This window comes from Bombus terrestris, chromosome 6 (genome assembly GCF_910591885.1).
Source record: "Bombus terrestris chromosome 6, iyBomTerr1.2, whole genome shotgun sequence".
Lineage (NCBI taxonomy): Eukaryota > Metazoa > Arthropoda > Insecta > Hymenoptera > Apidae > Bombus > Bombus terrestris.
In genome coordinates, this window is record NC_063274.1 from 17134851 (window position 1) to 17159361 (window position 24511).

Here is a 24511-nt window from a genome sequence, read left to right on the forward strand (position 1 = left end):
TTGAAAATATTATAATTATGCAAATTGATCCAAATTCCTATGTGAATTATTTTCATATTTTTTAATAATTTCGAATACATAAAAACAATTTTCTGTTTGTTTTATTTTTTTTATATGATACATTGTTATCTTATACTAAGTACTAAAAAGCTTTACAAATTTAAAATTTAATGATTTAATTATTTAATTTTATATTCAATACCTATTCAATTAAGAAATTGATTAATTACTTATTACTTAATTACTTATTAAGAAAATGCTTAAGCTATATTGTGGCCTTATTTCCTGTTACATAATTACCTTTTTTTCAAGTTCCTAGCGGTAATTCTCGGGCTTTAAAACTGACTCATTCTAGAGGTAATTTAAACAGGATAATAAACGCAAATGTTGCAATTTCATGGTGTAACTATTTTTTTATATCATCGTTTCCTCAAAAATATCTTTTACAGCATTTCTTTTTTGCTCTGTATAAAAAGATCAAAATCAAGATTAGAATTTGATTACTCGTCTTATCGTATTTAATAAATTACATTCGTATCGATAAATATAATCGTTAATTATTTTTTACTAGCTTTGATTACAATCTATTAATTCAGATATTAATACAAACTGTAATCTAACATGTAATAAGAATAATTGAATATAATATAATAATATAATAAGAATAATTGTTAACATATGTATGTATATATATATATATGTATATATATATATAGATTTCATTTAATAAGAAATATTACATTATTTAACAATTCTATACGATATGAGTAAGTAAGAATGATAAAAATCAAAGTATAATAAGCTGAAAGTAATTGCTAGATCATTACTGATCTAAGTGTTTGAAATACAATTTTATAGAATCTTAGTTATACATGAAGTATAACAATATTTCAAAGTTTACTTATTAGAATAAACTTTTAAAATTTCTTATCCACCATTGTAAAAGGAAATTAAAAATTTATTCACATTATAAAAATACCAGATCAAGAAATTGCACATATTGCAATCAGTATTGCAAACATTGCAAGTTATTATCTGTTGGGGACACAGTATTAATACATTCTTAAATGATCTATAAGGTAAAACATTCTCTTACTTTTAAACACTAATATCTCTATGAGATACGTTGAAATAGTTATTAATTTAATCTTCGTTTAAGTAAAGCGGTATTGTATAAGTCGTATATTTCTTGAACAATTGATAAATGTATTCACAGAAATACACATCCCGACAAATTAGAAAACATCACACCATATCCCATTTCAGTGGTGGTGGTGGTAGTAGTAGTAACGGTAGCTTGTAACGTCCCTATCAGTTCATGATTGTCTTCTATATAAGTTCGACGGTCACTGGTAGTGTTCGTATTTACGTGCAACAATTTTGAAGTGAATGCTAGTACATATTATGAAAAGCAGTTTACAAAAAATTTTGCTATTAGGCTCTCTTGTTAATGTTCACTATTTTGATTGATTTGAAATATTCGGAAGATCTATTGTGAACTACTGCACATTGTAAGTATAATGCAACTCGTTAGATCTTCTTTCGACGTCATAGACCGCGCATCTTTATGCAAATTCACATTTTTCTAAACAGTACTGCAATATTATGACAAATACACTACTTTGGATATTTTGTACATTTTTATATATTATGTTTATTGTATTTTTGCAGGCTTAAATTTTCTATAAATGCATAAAAATCCGCAGTCTACTAGTTACGTCTCTTATTTCATTTTATTCATTTTTTAATTAATACTTAATTCTTCAATTTTATTCAATAATAAATTTACAAATATTTAAAATTACATATCGTTTTATTGATAAACTTTGAATTTAAGTATTAAATATTTATAAAAATACAGTTTTCCAATATTATATTGTAATTTAAATTATTATAGACAACATTTTTATGCTCTCTATCGTTTATAATTATTTTTCTTATATTTTGAATTATAAAGTATACTTACTGAAATTGTTTTACAAGAATCAGGAAGTGCTTGATAAATTTGATAATTTTGATAAATAACGATATCTCACAGCTCTTGTAATTAAGTGATTGTGATTTATAATATAATGAATTTAATCAACTGATAAATTAATTGATCTATTAATTGATAGTATCTCATATTTACTTTAGGCCATAATGTTATCTGTAATGCCAATTAGAAATATATCTAATCTAACGATATTGTCATTGTTCATCTTACAGAAGTGCAAAAATGGGTACTTTTACAATCGTTTTTACATTGGTAGCGATAGGTAAGATAATGATTATTAATATTTTTCCATTTAGTTCTTATTATAGAAGTACATTGATTTTGTTTTTTATTAGGTATCTCTTGCATTGAGGCTGTGAAATCTCCAACATTCAGCAATACTTACACATTAAAAGGAACTTTATACATTCCATATGCTGAAATTAGAGAACCATTTTATGCATGGTATGATGGCAAAAGTGGATCTAGTAGAATCGATTATTATGGAGGTAATTTAAATATAAATTTATATGAATCCGAAAATTAATACAAAAATTTTTTCTTAAAAAAAAAATGAATTAAATTTGATGTAACTAGGAATGGTTAAGACTTTCCAATTATCACACAAAGGATCATATGGAAAAAGCATAAAAATTGCTCCAATAACTACAGAATCTGTCCTGAATGAGGAAACATGTCTCGAAGTAAATGGTACTAAAGAAATTAAGGTTCAACCTCAAGCTATTATCCCAGACACAACTGAAATGGAGGTAAAATAATATTTTCCCATTTCTCCCCAACAATTTAAATTTAATTACTAATATAAAGTTAAATTTTATCTAGTGTATTGGAGAAGAAGTGATTAATGGTTTATTATGTGAAAAATGGAGACTAGAACAGGAGATTGATGGAAAATTAAACAAATATACTTTTTGGATAAGATATAAGGTAATCGTGACTCTACATAATTTTTGTCAGTTTAATAAACATCATTATATCAAATTATTCTAAAATTGATTATAGAAATCTCCACGTGTACCTGGTTTTAAAGAACCAATTCCTGTAAGGTATGAGATGAAAGGATTCAATAGTCTTTTGGGCTCTCACTATGATCATTACTATCTGGATTATGATTGGTACTCTTCTGAAAAACCTAGTTCAGAAGTGTTTGAAGTTACAACAAGTAATTAGAATTCTTTTCATTTATTAACACAAATTTTATTTGAATATATTTTAACTATAAAACATGTATCATAAATAGATATGACATGTGTTGGTTTTCCCGGACCTGGAGACAAACATGTATACACATTTAATCCTATGCGTGAGTTTGTTCACAATTATGATACTCACGTAAATGAAGCATTTGAAGATTTCAAAAAAGCTCATAACAAGGAATATGTAAATCATGTAGATCAATTGATGCGTAAAGAAGTATTTAGGCAAAATTTAAGGTATGTTGTATATTTGTACAATGTACATAACTAATATAAATGTTCATAATCAATAACTGATATAAACTTCTTATAGATTTATTCATTCGACCAACCGAGCTAATAAAGGCTACCAATTGAGTGTTAATCATTTGGTAGATCGTACTGAGTTGGAATTAAAAGCTTTACGTGGCAAACAATACACTGCACATTACAATGGAGGACAACCTTTCCCATACAATGCTGAAAAAGAAGTAACCGAAGTCCCAGATAGTTTAGATTGGAGGCTCTATGGTGCTGTTACTCCTGTTAAAGGCGTGTATCTTTCTTTTTTAATCATAAAAAACATTTGAATAAAAATTTTTTAATATTTCAAACTAACAAAAAATTTTCTTAATTAAATAGATCAATCTGTTTGTGGATCTTGCTGGAGTTTTGGTACAACTGGTGCTGTTGAAGGCGCGTACTATATGAAGTATGGTAAATTAGTGCGTTTGTCTCAACAGGTAAAATAGTTTAAATATAACTAAACGAATATTATAAATAACAGAATACTTTATTATGATTTTTCATAATTATAGGCGCTTATTGATTGTTCATGGGGCTATGGAAATAATGGTTGTGATGGTGGTGAAGATTTCAGATCATATCAATGGATTATGAAGCATGGAGGTTTGCCTACTGAAGATGATTATGGTGGTTACCTTGGTCAAGTGAGTAAATTATTAGATTACAAATATTTCATAGACAATATTCATATGAGTATATGCGAAATAAAAATTAATTTTTTAATCGTTTCAGTGGAATACCATATTTATTAGTAAATTAAAAATTAATTTTAAAAATTGCTTTAAATTATTTTTGTGTTTAGGACGGTTACTGTCACGTAAATAATGTTACACTGACAGCCAAAATTACTGGCTATGTAAATGTTACATCGGGCGATGCTAATGCTCTAAAAGTTGCCATTGCTAAGCATGGCCCAATTTCAGTTGCAATTGACGCATCCCATAAAACATTTTCATTCTATTCCCATGGCGTATATTACGATGAGTCTTGTGGTAAGTAAATGCAACATTTTCTGAATAGACACCTGTTTTTCTAAAAATAAATAACATCTCGTTCATAGGTAATACGGAAGAGAGTCTGGATCATGCAGTTTTAGCTGTAGGTTATGGCAGCTTAAATGGAAAGGATTATTGGTTGGTGAAAAATTCATGGTCAAATTACTGGGGCAACGATGGTTACATTCTTATGTCTCAAGAAAAAAATAACTGTGGTGTATTAACAGCTCCAACATATGTTACTATGTAAGAAAAATAAATAACACTATCTTTATTTTTTATTATGAATGTATAAGAAAAGAGATTGTTGAAAATCGAAAATTACATTCTTTTTTAACGAAAAAGTTTTACTTTCTTATTCTTCATAAATATAAATTGTGTATCCAAAAAAAAATAAATTGTTAAGACTACATCTTTTGGGTTAAATAAATAATATGTAATTATAGAACTTCAGAAAATTAGCATTGTGTAAACATAAACAAAATGACTTTTATTGAAAATCTTTAGTATTTAAAAGCGGCCTTATAATTTTTGTTCTCTTTGTTATTATTACTAGAAATACTTTTATAACAAAAGATACACAAATGTCATAAGTTTTTGACTAAAATTCTATACAATGTAAAACAAATTACGTAGTAATTGCGATTTGCCGATTCGCAAAGCAATATCATTTGCTCGGTATAAAAAGCATAAACGAACATAAACAGCTACAGAATTAAACAATGTCACGTTCTTATTTCAACACAGAAAATAGGCATTGCTATACATAGATAACTCTATAACATTGATATTAAACTATTGCTTATGTATTGGAAAGCCTGATGCTGGAATTATAATAACAATTACTTACAAAAATATATGTAATTTTAGTAGGCACAGTTTGCGTAATACAATTTTTTAAATCGTTGTAAAATTATACAGATACTGAAATAGTTACATCACTGTGCATTCAATATAAAATCGAATATACAACTAAAAGAAATATTACACAAATTAAAATGAAAGTATTTGAAATAAAAAATTTATATCTCGTAATTCTCCGATCATATGTAAACTTTTATATAATAATATTATTCCATATTTTCTATATTCCTCAATCTATTTTAACACACAGATCCACATTTATCATGTGATCGGTGTAATACAATATTGATTTAACACAAAAATACATTTGTCTGAAAAAATTAATTTTTTAAAGTATAAATACATAAAAAGTTGAACGTTTGTTACAAATATATTTTAAAAAATGTTAAGTATTTTTAATGAATTTCATTGTTTAATATATAGTCTTCATCTTTTTACGTTTCATATATATAAATCTAATAGTCACACCATTTCGTTCAACCGAAGTTCAAAATGCATAATACGCTAAAAAGTAATTTTATTTAGAAACTTATTTATGCATTCAGCATTACGTTTTTAATCATTTTATAACTTGTGCAGTTTTTGTGCTATTCAGTCGATTAAATTATACGTTTTGCTTTTATACGATTATAATCTTAAAAATAAACTTCCAATTATTATATTATAAAATGATAAATAATTTTCGTATGACGGTACTACTCTCGTAAATTTAATTGAAAGAAAATAAATTTATAAACAACCTATTTTTAAAATTGATTTGACAAACAAATGCGTTTTTAATTAATATAAGCTACATTTCAAAAACATATAAATCAATTTTATAGTTATTCAAACGTATTAAACTTTGGTTATCATTTGCTAATCATATTTCTCTCTTTTATGAATTAAGATTGTAAGTATACAATCTAATTTCGTACATTTTGAAAATATTACTTATATCTAGTGTCCTCATAAAATTATTTATAATTTCTTTGAAATTTTATTTTAAAGATAATTCGGAATAGGTTTTGAAATTAGAAGAAGAAGTTTCCAAACCACGCCACGATATGAAGAATTCAAAAACATAAGTACCTAAATATTCTTATTATTATTCAATATGTACGAAGAAATTAATGTTAAGAATGCATGATATTTCAGTCAAATATTTTTATATAATGTAACTAATAAAACGGTGACTACATCTTTCACAAACTACTGTTAAAAAGTATCCGTTTGACCATGCTTTATTACATTTACTGGTATCATGCTATAATTAAATAATTGGATTAAACCGTATCACAATATTCATATAAAACTTCCGTAGTGTTTCGAAATATACATCGATCAAAATATTAACTAATGAATGTTACGTGTAACATCATCCTGCTTGTGAATCTAATTTCTTTTCGACCAGTTTAGTTTTTATACGTACACTTTTTAAGAGCAAGAAACACAACACGTTTAAGTACACGAGACATACTTTTACAGTTTGCAACAAATTAATTTTTATATATGGTCGAGACTGTGCAGTAATTAATTAGAAATATTCGTATTATATATAACTCTTTAATTTTCACTTTTGTCTCATTACTTTCTTTTACTTTCATTGTATATCACCTGTGGACCCTGCTCCGATCGATCACATTTGACGATCGACAAATAGATTACGATCGATGATCGTGTATGGCGATCTTAGAGGAACAGCCGATCCTCAATTTACATATTACGATCGATAAATAATAGGAATGTTTAAAAGGTTCACTCGATAAAAGCGTCTTTTTTTATACTCTCATTATCGATTGTAAAGAATATAGAAATATCTTGTATAAGCCCCCGTTATGACTAATTGTAAGATGTTTCTTGTTTAGGACATACTTTCCCAAATTTTCCTTCCCCCCATAAACCTATTCGCTTTATAAACGTATCCTCTGCTTAAAGAAATCCCATTTCTAAGGCGTTGTATAACGACTGTGTGTCCGAGTGACTATTTATCCTCCAAAATGGGAAATTATGGGCACGTGCTGCCGTTTCTTCATCAGAGTCATCACCTATTACCACATATGTGCATCTTCGACCAAATCGCGCAACTACTCTTCCAAAGCAGCTTTCTTTTCCTAGAAATGATGAATGTATATTACGTATAGAACTTTTATAAATTGTGATTAAATTGTGATTAATGGCGTTTTGATGTATATATCGGTTCAAATGGTATTTAATAGATGATTACAGTAATTTCAAGCACACTTAAATTCCTTTGTAAAACTTACCGATTTTCGAGGCCGAATAAATATTTTCGATTGGAAATATTCCGCCGATCCCAAAAAGCAGTACTTTAGATAAAGCCGGTACTAATTGCGTGGTAGTAACCAGAATGTTAATGCAGTCACTTCTTTTATTTATGAGACTTAAACATTTTACAGCTGACGTTAACCAGTTATCGGTGAGCACTTCAATCTCAGAACGTAGTTGTAACCATTGTTCTTGTTTTGCAGCGCCCAATAAACCGCCAACATTGTTTCGGTAATTATTATAGATCTCTTTAATTTTTCGATAGCGAAAGGCTAATTTTCGCATCCAATCGACTCCACCTCTAACACCGGAAGCCAAGCATATACCGTTGTTCGCAGATGCGCATTGGAAACCATCGTTAGCAAAATTGTAAGAAGACAGGTCTTGTCCATTATCATCTGATGATACATCATCGATGTGTACTTGGTCACAATCCTACAGGAATATCAAAAATAGAGCAATTAATGACACGTAATAATCCGAATACGTATAAAATTAAATTTCTGATAGAATATAACATTTTAGTAAGAGATTTTGCTTTTACTAGACGTCGTGTCAATCTTGTACGTATTTCAATTATGGAATATCCTGTGTATTTGAAATCTGAAGTTTGGTTGTGCCTCCTCACCTCGACGTCGTTGAAAAAAAAGTGAGTATCAGCCAAATTGAATATCATTTCTTCCATTCTATACGCTACTTGGCCCAAAAGAACAGGATCCTTACGGTGCTTCGTTGCAAATTGCCCAGTTAACAAGGAGTGAAATACAACTATGGTTTCGTCCAGGTCCCAGATGAATATCCGGTCAGGACCGGCTTCTGTCGTATCCGCAGAACCTATACTGTTTCCACTTCCGCTCTGGCGTCTTCCGCGTCTGCAAGGTTTCGCTGTCGCTCCTGGAACACATTAAACGTTATTTCACATATTCTTTTCTAACAAAGAATGTTCACTATAAATATTTTTGCTATTCATTAAAAGATTTATCTAAATAGGTAAAGAAATAAAACTGAAAAAAAATTTTTTTTTTACTTATAAGTACTTTTGTATGAAACTCTTTTTCTTATAAAGCAAATTAGGATGCAAAAAAGAAAATGATAGAAGCCAATAATTTTACAACTAAAAATTAGTAATTTTAGTTCTTCTTATATCTTGTATATTCTTATGCTATTAACGGAGATTAAACATATATTGCGCTACCGCCCACGTGTTCAGCGAACAAGCAGCCACATTAACTTATATTAATAGAAATTTAAATATTTATAGAGGCTGATTCAGGAATAACTAGAATTTTACATGCTATTTCAACAAAAAAGGTATTAATAAATATATATTCGTAATATTCTATTTTAAATAAGATTATTTTATCAGATAATTTAAATATTTTCTTAATTGTAAGATATAGGACGTATCTATAGCTATATCTATATGTATACATATAGTACTTTTACGCTTTTTAGCATTTATTTGTTTATTCGACAACTGTTGGAACACGCTCAAGGAGAACATATTGACGCAAAAAGTGGAGATATAAAAATCACACGTACGAATCGTGTTACCTTCGATGTTTGCGGTTTCTCGTGCGGTAAGATCGCTGGCATCGTGAGTTGTTGCGTCCAACGTGAGCGCAGACTTTGTCGAATCTTATTACAAAAAGGGAAGTCGTTACTGATAAATCATAATTGCAAATAAATCGTAATTGTCGCAAGAATTTACACATAAAAAACATAGTAAAACGTTGCTACTTAAATCAATGGACAAAAATATTAAGTAATTAATAAGAAAATTCTTAATATTTCTGTAACCTGAAAAAGAAACAAACGAAACAAAGAGAAACACAAATTAATAAAACATCATATAATGCAAAGAAAAATATATCCTAATATTAAATATTTTTTATTGAAATAATTTGATAAAACCAGAGTTTAACATTTAAAAGTTTGGATATAATTTTCCATACTCTTATATGGAACTATAAAATTTCTCTACTCTCCTTTTATGTATTTCACGTATTAAATTCAATGAAAATGGTGTCCTGTCCTTTCAATGTTGATTTAATACAATTAGCAACTCAACATTACAAGGAGATTTATCAATAATCCAATTCTTCATTATCTTCCTCAGTATTGTTGTATTCTATATACTTAAAAAAACGAAAACTGTTCCATTTCCAAAAGTATATATATATAAAAGAAGAGAGAATAGCCTAAAACGAAGAAAAAACAATGACCTTTCTCAATCTTTAGATCTCTAAATTTGCTCACGTCTGCAGTATACGATATAATCAGAAGATAATTATTCTACTCCCTATGAGTCACTTTGTATGATGTAACGCGAACCGGATATTCAACAGTTCTCATGCAATACAACAGCGACATTTAAGATTCTGGCTGCATCGGTGATTAAAATTTTGCTCGACGAGGAAGTGCCTGATAGTGCGGAAGAGGTAGAGAAGAAGTCGATAAAAACGTTACCAGCAAAATTTAGGTTTCCAATGTTAAACGAGGCGGGTGTCGTGTGGTAACCATGCATGGGGTAATATCCGGAATACTGTAATGGTACCCTGTCATTTCCATACAAACTGCTACTGTAGGCGCTGTAATCTAGCTTCTGAAAAACCATAGATGGAACGGTAATGAGGATAATAAAAGTAATAAATTCTAATGATTTTTTTCTTTTTTAGTACCTGTGAAGACGGTGATATATTTTGAGCCACGTTGGGGAAATTCGTGGTGCCGCTATTGTATGTAGCGTAAGATGAATATTGAGACATGGAGCTGGGCGTCGTATATGAGGTCAGATAAGAACTTTGCAAGCCCGAGGTGTTTTTCCCGGCTGTGGTTGTCCCGTAGGGAGGTGAGTTGTACAAACTAATAGCACGAAGTTTCCATGTTAACGAACGTTTACAAACCAATTTGTAAATATTACATTTATATACAGTGGCTGTTATTAATATTGGAATACTATATAGGAACATAGTCAGCCATTGATTAGAAATCAGGATAAGTTTGAGGGCAAAGATGAATGATGATGCGATTCAAGCATGAGAAGTACGTGCCTGTTATAATATTGATTGGCTCCGTACAACGAACTGTAGTCCGCCTTTTCCATAGAATCCGGATATTCTTGTTCCTTTTCCTCGGCATTCTCGTCGATGTATAATTCCCCGCTGGGCACGCTGTCGTTTTCGGGACAATCTTGCACCTCGTTCTTGACTTCCGTTTCTGCCAGTATGAACAAAATGATTCACGTTCACATTTCTTTAGTTACAACGCCTTTGATATTATAACTCTGTCATTAGTAATGACATAATTTATAATATTATATATTATTCTATTAGGTTGTCCGAAAAGTTTCTTTCGTTTCATAAGATGATAATAGATGAACAACATTTTCTGTTTTATATTATTTTATTGTTTTAGGTATGATCCATATCGTTCTACTTTTATTATTACGTTCATGCATAATCCAATAAACTAATATAAAACAAAAAACATTGTGCGTCTATTATTTCCTTATAAAACGAAAGAAACTTTTCGGACAACTTAATATATTATTCTCTGTTCTGTACATTATAACTGTATCATCGGTAATGATACAATTCACAGAAACATGTTTCTAGGTTTGTTACTGTTGCAACTACTTTCTGCTAAGTGGAATTTCAGTTTTCTGCTGAATAACTTCCGTCATTTCGTGGTAATAGAAGTTGAAAATATAAATTTTATTCATTAAATTTAGAATTGTTACAAAGTTACGATTTATTGTGATGGTTCTTATAATTTAAACATATAGAATATTGCGACAAAGATGGCATATTTTCTTAACGTGTTCTTTCTTTCGGCTTTTTGTATATACAAAATAGCGCAATTTATAGTCAACCATACTTCAAGCCACAAAAAGGAAAGTAAAATAATATTATAGTGACAAATGTAAGTCTAAATATAATATAAATAAAACTCGCTTGCGAAAAGGCTTATATAACATACAGGAATAAAATACACTTAAAAAACTGTAAATGCAAAAATCTCAAAAGAACCGGCTTTATATTTAACCATCGTTCAAACCACAAAGTAAAACATCACAATCCTTAACCGTGATTCGTATAATTTATTAATTGGGATATGTTTATCATCTTTCTAGAAGGATAATCGAAGATAATTTTTGTACCTATTTTGCAATTTTTCGATAGCATTATTTACATTTAAAATTATTCTTCCGTTTGAACAGTTGGAACAATGGGTGAAGAATAAACAATATAAACGTTTAATTAATACATTCTATTTAAATCCAAATAAAGAAAGGGCATTGTTTCGGAAAATGTTATAAAACAAAAAAATGCATATTCAGGTTAAATTAAATTTCCCGGAATAATATTCAGTAATACGTATTTCATGTATTTGTAACATAAAACAACAGAATGGAAAGCTTTTCCGCGACCGGAAGTATACAAATGTTACCGGCGTCATGGTGAGAGGATATTTCGTTTCATTTTGAACTGCGATATGTAATTAATTTCCCAAGCAATTAGCTAGGAGGTCCGTTATGAAAACTACCTGTTCATTTCGGTGTACATGTTTTATAGAATAGAAGAACTCAGTGGCGTGACATGACGCGGCGCAACCTCCAGCCACCGGGTTTCTCGTTTTAATTCAATCGACCGGCGGCACACGCAAAAGGGAAGCGGGAAATACAGACAGAAGCCTTTTCAAAACGTCGAATTTAAACCGTTTTATTGCAGGTCCGGTTTCGACTATCATTGTCGATGGTGCGAAACGTTATAAACACAAATTTTTCACTTTTTGTTTTCCAAGGATACTTCATCATCGCGATTATGTGTTATGTTGCATCGATGAGACGAAAAAGAAGAAAAATTTAGAACAAATAAACGAATAAATAAATTAATAAAAGGAAAGCAAAAATGGCGATTTGGTTTCTAAACGGACCTTTAAAAGGGTAGCCTTTTAAGTAGACCCGGAATGGAGGAGCTTTATTTACCATTGTTTGCGGCTCGAGGGTGCTGTACCGAGGCCTCTGTCGACGAAGACACGTTGCCAGCATTGTCTAAAACGCCTGCTGGTTTCGTCGGATCATTGTCCTCGGTTAACATATCACTGCGCCTGAAGAAAAAACGGCAAACAAAGTCGCGATTAATAATTGGTATTATATACCATTTAATGCATATAACATTCAGTTTCAGTGCGATGTATTCGACATGTATTGTAAATTGTACGCTCCCGTTCATAAGTTTCCGAACATTTGTTTATTTTACACAAAATGATTGTTAGAATGCAGATACGATTTTTTAAATTGATTTTATTATTTATCCACAAGTTACTCAGTGAAATTAAAATATCCACGATTTTATAGTATGGAATAACTTACATTATGAAATAAAGTCACAAAAGTATCAAATGCATTTACATCAAATGTTAAAATTACGTAATATCAAAAGTATATACATTCTAACAGTTATCTTACTCAAAGCAGTCAAATGTGCGGTGGTCGGTCGACTTATGACCAGAAGTGTACATTCTTTGAAGGCGGTAGCGTAAAATTTAAAACATTTAACATTTGATGTACCGTAGGACAGATAGATACCGTAGACCTTTTTTCTGCAACTACGTGTCGGAGGTAATTTATGAAAGTAAGTGGATGAAAATTGAGCGTATTGAATAATCAAAAATAGCTCTTGATTTAATATTGAAGTGAAAGATGAAGAATATTGAATAGTCTGAGATTTTCTGCAATGGAATATTAAACTATTATTTTTGGACCAGCTTTTAAGATTTTATCGAATTACCAAATTACGTAATGCATCCAGTGTGTGATCGATCATAGAATCGTTAATTAATCACAGAATCCGTCGATAGAATAGCTCAATTGTTTTGGTATCTGGAAATCACAAATAATCCTTGATCGAATTCCTTTCTTTTTACATCTACATTGTTTAATTTTTATTTGTAAACACGTTTTTTATTTTATAAACTTGTAAAAATACTTATAAGTACATGCACGTTAGACTTTTACTTGATCAAACAGTTATTTAAATAATGAAGAACAAAACTAACACGTGTATGTATATATATATATATATATTTAAGATAGAATTGTAAAGAATTCCTTGTAGTTGAATACATCAAAAGAAATTCCCGGAATTTGATGTTATCATTTCATTTAGAATAGAGTAGGTTTTGTATAATCCTTCCATGAAATAAAGAAAAAAATAAACACATCTTCGATAGCCGGTAATTATATTCTAGGAAAAAAGTATATATATGTCAGCACGAATTCAAGAAAACGACACCAAAAAGGATTCTGATTCGAAGGTCTAAATTCAAATGGAAATTTTTTAAAAAGAATCATCTGAACCGTATTAGATTAAATTTAATCGAATTTAATCGAAGTATTTTAAGTCGTGTTCAATCAAAATTTGTGTATTACATTTATCAAAAAACGATGATTAATTGTCACAAAGGAAACTAAAAAAAGAAAACTAAACGAGAAATATGTATCTACTTTAGAAGCTATAAAATGATAAAACCGCTGTAAAGGTTGCAAAAATGTACGACAATAAAGATATTCTTACTTTGAAAGATTTATGGTATTAGACAAAAAGACATTTACGTATATAGATATAAATAGTTTAAGGCATAAATATAAACATTCCTGTAACTTAATAACTAAAAAAAGCCTGTTAGTAATTAAAAATTTTTCTTTCTTTAGTATTACATTATCAGTCTGAATATTTCAAAAATAAAGAGGCGTCCCAATATTCTATTTTATTGTTTCTCTATCTATCATAAAATAAGGAAGGAAAAAAGTTCTCGAAAATCAGCACTGAACCGATCATGTATTCGCCGATTCCATGGTGTTCCGGTTGATGCAAAAAGGGTTAGTGCACGAAGCGGACAGCTTCGTTATTGTCTGCCAATTGCGTGTCGAAGAGGTGGAGTGGCCAGATGGGTAGGCGTATACCAGGAACCTTCGAGAGCAGCCAATGAAACCTCCTTTCACGACGTTTTACATTATGTATTCTTTATGTTGCCAAGTTGCTATATCTGTCCGTGCTCCGCCCTTATCTGCGCCTACTATATACTTCGCGCTGCACTATACTGCGAAAAAGAGACTGTCTTGCATAAGGGCGCTTTCACACCGACGTCGCAATGATACACCGCCTTCGTAAGATTAATTTTGGTTTATTTATAGATACCCAGATCCGACTCGATTCTCCTAGTCAATCTCTCTATGTTTTTCTTAAACGTCGAATTTATTTCGGACAATATTGTCAATTGTTTTCATAGCGCTGTGTTTAGAGAATGTCATTTCAAAAGCTTGAGTTAGATTGATTTATTCTAGAAAATCTGGAAAGATAATAATTAATGGAACAGCACAGAGGCAAGGCAAGTAAGTACATATATAAATACTGCTCTTTATCGCACAACGTTACACGTTGCTATATGTCTTTATTACTCTTATTTGTATATATGACACTTTTAGTCAATATACGTGCTTATCTTTATGATTGTGTTGGGCCTATCAGAAGTAACCAAGCTGCATTCGTTTATATAATTATCTTTACAGTTCTCCATTATATATACGTATATAGATAGAAGGCGAGAAATGAAGTCTTTGTTGCGTTTTTGCATCAAGGTGTTTTATTTTATGGGTTGCTTAAACGAGTTTTTTAACATAGGGTGGAGTTTGGTTTCTGGAGATCAAATGGCGAATGAGATTAAATCCTAAGCTATATACAGACAATGCGAGGCTGATCCGCGAGGCTGCCTCGTATCACATCGTCACGTAGATAGCAGAATACGCGAGGCAGGGTGAGTCGCAGTTATCTACGGTTCCAACAAAATCGTTCAATATACGTCAAAACGAAGTGAATAAGGAGCTGCGAGGCACCTTTGATCTCTCAAAATACCGACAATTGTTCGCTAGACTCGAGACAACCTCGTCGTTCTGCCTCGCACTGCCTGTATATAGTTTTAGGTAATTTTGAAGTTGGATGCAAATTTTCTGATTGAATTTATTTCTCAACGTACAAATTTTATTCGGTTTATTAGTAAAAATGCTTAAATTTTTTATAATAAAAAACATCTTACAATTCAAATTAGAATGCATATCATTTCTAATTCAAACATAGATTCAAAGTAGATTAAGCTTCCAATAGCATTTTTATTGATATTCAAACATATATAAAAGGGCACTGAACTTTTGATTTGTAAATTGACATCGATAAAACGGAACAGGATTTCAAAACTGTTTACCGTTAGTAAAGTTCAACAAACTATAACAATGTACCAATGTATACACGGATCCCTATACTACGTACAAGAGGGATTATGGTAATATTAAAAAATATATCACACAAAAAAGAGAAAAAGACTCAAAGAGAGAAAGTAATTATGATAATTCTATTGTGGAATGTTTACAAACTTCAATGACTTTAGTTTAACAGTCGTTTCACAGTTAGTAATATGGTGATAATAGTAACCAGTACATTGATTGATTAAAAATATTAACGAAGCGGTGTAATTATCATGGAAGAATAATTTTCAGTCTAAATTAAGAAATATTTTTAAATGCTTAACATTAAACTTGCGCATTCATAAAACAATTACTATTAAATATTTTTTCAAAACAAAATACATTAAATAATAAATTTAAATAAATAGAAACAACGTGTAGGTCACTGTTCTTCAAATATCACAAACAAAAGTAACTAGAACTTGTTTAAGACAATTTCTTCAATCTTCTTTCCAAAATCTTCAAAACCTAAATACTTTACAAAGTATATTTCATTTACCTATAAAGGTCCAAATTCGTAACAAATTCTTACATAAAAACCATCACTGAATGAAAAAGAAGGAACAAATGAAGTTATAACTCTGTAAACAGATCGATTCTAATATTTTAGGATCTTAAATTGTTAGGGCTCATGATTAATTACGCGTTCTTCAATGCGGGGGCAGTAGCCTTCGCGGGCAAATATTTTCTGTCGGATGTTTGTAATTGAATAAATCATTGTCAGTAGAACGATCGTTTCGAGAAAAGTACAGACAATCGCATCGGAGATATATGATCCCCTATGTGTGTATGCATACACATATGTATATATATGTATATGTACACATATATGCGCGAGTATGAAAGCAATTGTTCCCCCGTGACACGCATCGCGTCGGCTGGAAGTTACGTCGTTCACTGGAACACGACGATGAATCAATTAGCGCGCGGCTACGTTGTTTGAACAACAGCCAGATACTCGGACAATTTTTCTTTTCGAGAACGGTGTACGTTCTCGAACAACGTCCGAAGTCGGGAAAAAAAATAACCGATTAATTGTTTGAAACAACGGGCAGTATGCGCGATATTAAACGGTCACTGTATACCACCGCTTCGTTTTTTTCTTTTTGTGTCGAATGATACCGGAAAGCGTGGAAAAGAAAAGCGCGCACGAACTACGCCCGAATTGCCCGTTGGACAATGTACCACGACGATCGGTAAAATTGTTACTTTTAAACTTGCGCGAATAATAGTAACTATTCGATGCTCGAATCGAGAGTACGATTTTTTTCTCGATAAGTTTTGATGGAAGTTGTTTTGATTGGTCTTGATAGACTGTTTTTGTCTAGGGAAACTTATTGAAGTTCATTTCCGATATTATATGTACGTTATGTGGAAATTTAATAATGGATATTTCGTTTTTATATTTAATGTAATATTGATAATTATCAAAGCTTAAGAAGTCCTTCAAATTTTGTAGTATCTAATTTAGTTAGAAAAAATATTTGAATATATATTTGCATTTTTTATTTAAGAATGAAATATAAATATATACATATCGTTATATTGGAAACTATGCTATTAGAAATTTATATACATATTATATTTTGAAACTTAAGTATGAAATTGAATTTGTTCTTATTATAATAAAAAGAAATATACAATTAAAACAAAAAAAATCATAATTTTTTAAATATTTTTTTGATGTAGACATAGATACATATGTCAGAATTGTAAAGTCCGTTTGGTCGAATCGTAAATGTCTTGGAACTTGTTTTATCTTAATTTAATTCTAATATGTTTAACATACATTTTTTCACTTCTTATTATAATTTGCAACATCTTTTTAATATGGATAAAGGCAATGAATTTAACATAGCAAATATAACATAACAATAGTGATTATAGTCTAAGCCCGACTCGTCATCTCTGGAATTATCTGATTAATTTACATTTAGTTGTGATATAATTTATCGAACTATCCGTATAAAAGAGACGATATCATATAACAGTATTCTTCCATGATTGTATTCCTAAGTACTTTCATATTCCTAGTACTTGTCACTCTGTTAAGGAATTGCGTTATTATTTATTTTCCCCGAAAGGCACGAAGGATTTATACCGTTGAGAAAGGCGGTCAAACTTATCTAAATAAAGCGTGTGCCGAAATGTTTATCGCGGCTGAGTTGCTTGCCTCGCCACTGTCCGTCAACCATCAAAGAAACGCAACCGAACGAAAGAAGGATAGAGAAGAGGAATGCGTAGCAGGAGGTTTCTCGTGCGCGACACTCGTGTGTCCCACGGGCCGCGGTCAGCTTACATTTGAAAGGAGGAAAGAAGAAAAATAAGGAAGGGATGGTTACACTACGGGACCAAGACAAAAGCTTCTCCATAGTTCGGAATGCTCTGGCTTTCCTTCGTCGTCTCCTTCTCTTTTCCCCGGCCCCTCTAAAACAGAGGCCATGGAAATCGCAACCTCGTTCCAACACGTTTTCTTCGTTTTGGTAGATTTATCTCGCACAAACTTTTCTAGTTAATTATTTCTGATCGTTTTTAGTATAAGAAACATTTTTATAGAGAGAAAATTTTAGTCGGTTTTTCAGTACGGATTACTTGGCATTACACAGCGGTTGACCAATTAAAATACATTACTGGTAACAAGCCGAATGAGATGCATAAGTTACGCATGCTCAATTGATAATGACATTTACACGTGTGAGTGCGACTGTAGATGCGTTTATACATGTGTATGCATGTGCAGAGGCACATCCGCGTAGCGTGCGTAACTCCTGTACATCTAATAATTTAAGAAACGTATACATATTGTAGAATACATACATATGTACAGATAGAATACATTGTGCTTCCCACGTGGCACTCGATCAACAAAGTCATTTGATTGTTCTTGTTTGTTTTGATTATTGCTTCCGATATGTTAAGAAAAAACATTTCATATGCGTACTTTCACTTATAGAAAAGGTAATATAAATAGATAGACAAAAACAATTTTACAGTTTATGTACGATATTAATTTCGACTTTATGTAATTCCCAGCGCACAATTTGCTATTGTATTTTACTTATTTATATTCGCAGAAGTTGTGCTTGCTTATTATGTTATATTATAAATACCATTGTTATATAATTTACGAGTTTTCAGTTTACGAATTAGTTTATCATTTCAAATCTAAAAACTTGCCCATCATTGTTAGAACAAATCAAAGCAACAAGCTATATAACAAACGAATGTTTATTCAAACCTTGTATCCGGCGTTTAAGCTGGACCAAGAACGAGGGTGCTTCGCGGTGAATATTCGTGGATCAAGGAAGCTGTATTCGGTTCCCTCCTGATAGTAGCATCGTCATCCCTTCGCTTGTGTTGTGTGTACGTAAATGTGTGTACGCGATGCACTTGATATAGGGTTTAAGCACACTACTTCTCACTTTTCTCGCACTTTCCACGACCACGAGAACATCATGACAACCGACGGATGCACTATCACCGACCGTTTCTAACAACACGTAAAAGAACCGCTTGATGAACAAGGATCTTGTGTAAAAGATTATTCCTTGAAATAAACTACAAGTATAACGCAATCGAAACAGTTTGACCGACGATTTCGCGAGAAAACATCTCTCGGTTGGGTTTATACGTTCGTCGCGCGAGGGGTGAAACCATGGAATCCGGCACAGATGTACGTTTCGAGCCAATGGGTCGAAGCGAATAGCAGAGATTGATCTTTTTCGAGGTTACGTCGGCTCGATACGCGGTTTTCGTTCGAGGCTCTTTGATGGATTCCTCGTATCGCGGACGCAGTCAACACTATTGTTTCTCTGCGAAGGGCATCGGCTCGGTGTGCGATATGCTGCAGCCTGTGGAGTTCTGAGCATGCGAAATGTCGCCTGCCACCCCCGCCCGGTGGTCACGTGGTTGGCCGGCTCGTACGGCGTCTTTCTTCCACGTTCATCCCCTCTCCATCCCCTCTCTTTGTTTGATCCTCCATCTTCATCCTGCCGTCGGTACTCCTATTCGTTGTCTCGTTTCGTTGGTCGGACGCGCACAGGTCGCTCGTTAATTAGAATGAGAGAGGCTAATGGTAACTCGCTTGGCCACCCGATTGTCAGACGAAGAAAAGAAACGACAAAGAAAGGATCCAGGGAAAGAAGAGGACGGACACAGCCAGGTTACCCCCTTGTTCGAATAATTGTCACCTCCTGTCACCGTTCGTTTTTATGAATCGCTCTCTCGACTGACAGACCCGAGCTGCTTTTTTTTCGTTTACAACCCGAGGAAGGAACCCATCGTGGAATGGTAATCGAGGTAGTCTATACACACGATCTGATAACTGCAGAGGAATGCACAGCACGGGGTTAACGAATTAGCAATGGAATACGTAGTACGTGCGACCGAAGGTGGTCGTGTTTAATACACAGCAAAAGATTTTAATCACGGAGAAGTTTTCACATGCCAAAGATGGTTGTTATAGTGTTGACAATTAGTGGTGACCTTTACGAAGACTGCGTTTGGTCGCAGTCACACTGTTCACTAATGTTTGATGTACACGTTTATTTCCGATTTAACGTTTTTTTACGAACAGGACAGGTTTTGAATCTACGAGCCGGGAAATGTAATGCGACATGATAGTTCGCGTTGTTTTTTTGCACCTCGTCCACAGCATGGTACGCGTACGTTTTTTCCCCTTTGTTTTATAATCGGAGATAGAGAATTCTTGACGGGAGGTCCAGCGGCCCTACGTCATACTCGCTGCCTTCTTGGAATAAGAATGTTTCTACTTCTATTTTTGCTTTTTTACCGATTATGGCGTGATAAAAGTGGTGCGGAATATTTCTTCACAGCTGTCATTAAATGTTAAACTTGTGTAGTTACACTTATATTATATATATAGAAAAATTTGAACATTTGTTTACGTAGTTTTTAAAAAATACGATTATCCAAATTTTTTACTCAATGTTTCCAATTTTTATTAAAAAAAACGATGTTTATGAACTTTTCTACATAGTCTCTGCATTGCTCGTACCACTACTACTACTAGTTTCGAAGATATACCACTTAATAAATATTTTTAAATTCTTGAATTAATTTTCTATAAATTTATGAATCCTCTAAAAATTCTTTTTTTTACATTTATATATAGCTAATTGAATTTTATACATTAATGTATGATTTGCATATATATACATAATTCCATAAATTAGCCTGTCTTACCTGCAAATCCAGGACTTATGTTTTAAAATTATCGATGGAATGTGATCAATCACGAAGCGTTTAAGGAATATCAGAAATTTTAATCTTATTGAAAATTAAAAATAAAGATTGGTTCTTGGATCTGAAATAACCTATCGATGACCGTAAGAATGTTAAGTAAATATACTTGTAATTTATTATAACTAATGCAATTATTTAATTTATGCGAATTGTGTATTTGATAGAATTATTCCTTTTTTTTGTTTTTAATATTTCGTTTTAACAAAATGTTGCTGTTTTAGATGTTGAAATTGCAAGAAAATCAGGCTTCTAGTTAATTATTCTAACACTTTGTGAATATTTTCACGGTGTAGTGTTGCAAGTAATGAAAGCGTCCCTCACGAGACGAAGCTAATATTTTTGACTATGATAATCAGGATGATGCGAGACAAGGGTAGCAACCTAATTTCCTACCACCTGCTCTTACATCCGATGCGCGTTTTATACGAACTAGATGGATTCTCAAATTTCCTTGAGAGTTTAGATAATGTTACTGTGAAATTTTTCAAAACTGCTTTTTGCATGACATCTCAATTTATAGAATAAAACCCATTTTCTTCAAATTTTCTACACAGAATGCAACGTATCCTAACGTACTGTAACATTACATTTATAATTTATAATTTAAGGCCGATAAATTAAAGTATTTCAGAAATTCATTATTATATTATTTTATTCATTATTCACTATTTTAATTATTCGTCTCAATTTTGTCATACATCTTTTTCTAATATAGAAAATTTTCATAGTTTGCTAAAGTGAGAGCAAGATTGAGATATAGAAATTCGAGATTAGCGACGGAGTTAGATAGATACTTAATGTTTTCGATATTATCCAAAATCATGATTTTGGGGGTTAGCTTTAAAAAATAATCTTAAAATTAACGTTGAAGAACGTAGCGTAACATGAAATGTGAGATAAAGAAGAATGTGCTCGAATACGGGATAAAGCAGAATGTGCAGCGGTTGCTTTATTATCTCGCTCTCATCCCTGATACGTAATATTTCTCATATCAAAGTGCATACGGTGGCGAATATGATTAAGTAAATTCGTTTCCACATTACGTTTATTTGTCAGAAAAAGCGTCGAACACGCTTTTCAATGCTGTATAGTATCTGTAAATAGTAAACAAGAGATCAACTGAAGTATAAAAGCGCTTTCGATCAGGGGGACCCGTTTAGAAACGACAAAGGGGATTAGTATTTTTACATAATAACAGATAAGTGCAGCAGGGTCGGATAAGTATGTCTATTCTGACCGTTGTTTTACAGTACACTGGATAACAGGAATCTTTACCAAATTTCAGGTTAATCAAAGATATGCTTTTCTTAAGCATCCTCGAAGAATATTTGCATGGAAGGTTCCCCTAAATAGGTATTGTTAATCTTCTATTTAGAATATTTAAATGTTAGTTTAATAGTTCAAAAGTTAAATAGATTATGAATTGCATCACAGTAAAATCAAAGCACAATAGCATCTTCTATAAAATATTTTCCCCCAAAATTTACAAATCAATAAATTATAGGTATACTCATATAAATTTATATTTTTATGAGTGTAATTAAAATAATGAAGTATCTAAATGAAGAATTGAAGATATTAAAAGATATTACTTACTAAATATTATAACAGATAGTATACTCTAAATATTTTATTTGTTTTTGTATATTACATGTACATTATAAATGTATAAAAATCCACAGTCAGCAAGTTAAATTCAATTGACGTTAACCAATCCACAGCTTATGTTCACAAAATAATTCCAGCGTCGAATATACCGTACCTATGTGCCGATAACAATCAAGTCGTACAGCATCTCTTAGAAGAAAGAAAAAGAAAGAGAAGGAGCTACGTAACCGTGCGCCACGGTGGCCCACGGGAACAAATGCAATATAACTCGCGAAGCGTTACGCGAAATGGATGTCGTCGAGTTTCCCCAAGAGTCGTTCGACGGAGATCGAAGGTAATAAAGAGAGGCACGTAAAGGAGACATGGCGTCGACATCCTGTGGGTTGGTCGAGGCAGTCGTTGCCTCAACAGAGAAAAAGGAGGCGGTATGGGGGTTAGTACGTTTATGATATAATGGCACCGTGATGCCATATACGCCCGCGAGGAACCCTTGTGTACAGATAAATAAGACGGCGTGCGAGTAAGTACTGTGCGAATCTTGAAGTATGCGGGAGGCTTGTGGTCTATCTCTCTACGTATAAATGAGTATGCTCCAATGTGCGCGTTCGACCACCCAAGGGTGTACACACTGACTCCAACACTCGAGGAAAAAATGCACGAGTACGGGTTGGAGTATTTACTTTTGTCGAGGCCCAGGTATGTACATATGCCGAAACAAACTGACTTTCGCCGGAGAAGACTCGATTGCCCATTTCGGCAGGTATATTGACGAAAATCTAATCGCTCTTGTCTTTTCATCGGTAACAAGGGTACGCCTTTGTAAGAACTAGTTCTTTTTATTGAAATAATTATATAGGAGAATAATTTTATATTTTTCTATAAGAATTTACAAACATATTCTGAGAATTGTGATTACAGTTGATGTGATAATTTTTAAATGGACCAGAATTTTGTGTTCTTGTGTTGAGTATTGAAGAAACTTAAAATTGTAATTTTATGTAGTATCAAAATTGATTAAAACACCATATGAAAAAAAAGAATTACGAAGAAAGAATAATTATTGACAAGTTTCGCAACTGAAGTTCATTGAACTTTACTATAATTTTTCTTTTTTATAGAAAAAGTGTATAACAAGTGTCATAACACAGTACTGTTATAATTGCATTACTAATAAATAATTAAAAATAAACTTGATATACATATTTTGATTGTAAAATATATTTACTTGTGTATAAGTGCATCATTTTAGATGAAATATTAAACACAAGGAACTGCCATAAATCTAGTTTGGAAAAAAATGTGAAAGTGCCTTCCTTCTTTTTTCGTTTAAAAAAGTGGTCTTTTGTTTCTCGTCGAACGACACATCTTCACGATAAGATCCTGCTAAAATAAGTGCACACACGTGTAGAGATCCTGCGGGTGAGTTCAGCCCCAGCTAAGTAAGCGAGATATTTCTTTCTCTTTCTTGTGTATGTGTATGTGGGGGTGGGGTTCGAGCGCACACACATTGGTAGATTCGTCTAGGTAGGTATGTATGAACGTATGTTAGCTTATATTGGGTGTGCAATTCGAAAATGTCAATTCATGTTGCGGATATAATTTACTACTTCGAAAGTAGCTAGTTAGAAAGGCAAAAGTTTTATGATTATAGGTCCTAGAAATCCCAAAATTGGTGATAGCAATAAAATTGTTCGTTAAAAGCAGAACGAATGAAAAATTTTGTCAATGT

At 31.9% G+C, this 24511-nt stretch overlaps 2 protein-coding genes across 8 annotated transcripts; one reads left to right on the forward strand and one right to left on the reverse strand.

The window, feature by feature from the left end:
* The first annotated feature begins 1291 nt into the window (after window positions 1-1291).
* LOC100648843 (digestive cysteine proteinase 1) lies at window positions 1292-4816 on the forward strand. Its single transcript, XM_012319066.3, has 12 exons — window positions 1292-1511; window positions 2209-2258; window positions 2332-2484; window positions 2573-2745; window positions 2819-2923; window positions 2999-3158; window positions 3237-3429; window positions 3506-3723; window positions 3814-3914; window positions 3990-4121; window positions 4280-4469; window positions 4538-4816. Exons 2-12 carry the CDS (start codon window positions 2219-2221, stop codon window positions 4720-4722), a joined length of 1650 nt encoding a protein of 549 aa, XP_012174456.2. The 5' UTR covers window positions 1292-1511; window positions 2209-2218; the 3' UTR covers window positions 4723-4816.
* Window positions 4817-4941: 125 nt separating this feature from the next.
* On the reverse strand, window positions 4942-19782 carry LOC100649314 (eyes absent homolog 4). 7 transcript variants are annotated; one of them, XM_048406650.1, is made up of 10 exons: window positions 19148-19782; window positions 13400-13491; window positions 12595-12716; window positions 10658-10823; window positions 10286-10469; window positions 10074-10209; window positions 9159-9242; window positions 8233-8498; window positions 7583-8039; window positions 4942-7429 (listed from the first exon to the last, which is right to left on the reverse strand). In XM_048406650.1, exons 2-10 carry the CDS (start codon window positions 13414-13416, stop codon window positions 7248-7250), a joined length of 1614 nt encoding a protein of 537 aa, XP_048262607.1. In that variant the 5' UTR covers window positions 13417-13491; window positions 19148-19782; the 3' UTR covers window positions 4942-7247. The 7 variants fall into 7 exon arrangements, with proteins under 7 accessions (XP_048262607.1, XP_048262606.1, XP_048262608.1 ...); XM_048406649.1 differs by having other exon boundaries at window positions 9147-9242; XM_048406651.1 differs by having other exon boundaries at window positions 9147-9242; window positions 12543-12716.
* Between the last annotated feature and the right edge of the window lie 4729 nt (window positions 19783-24511).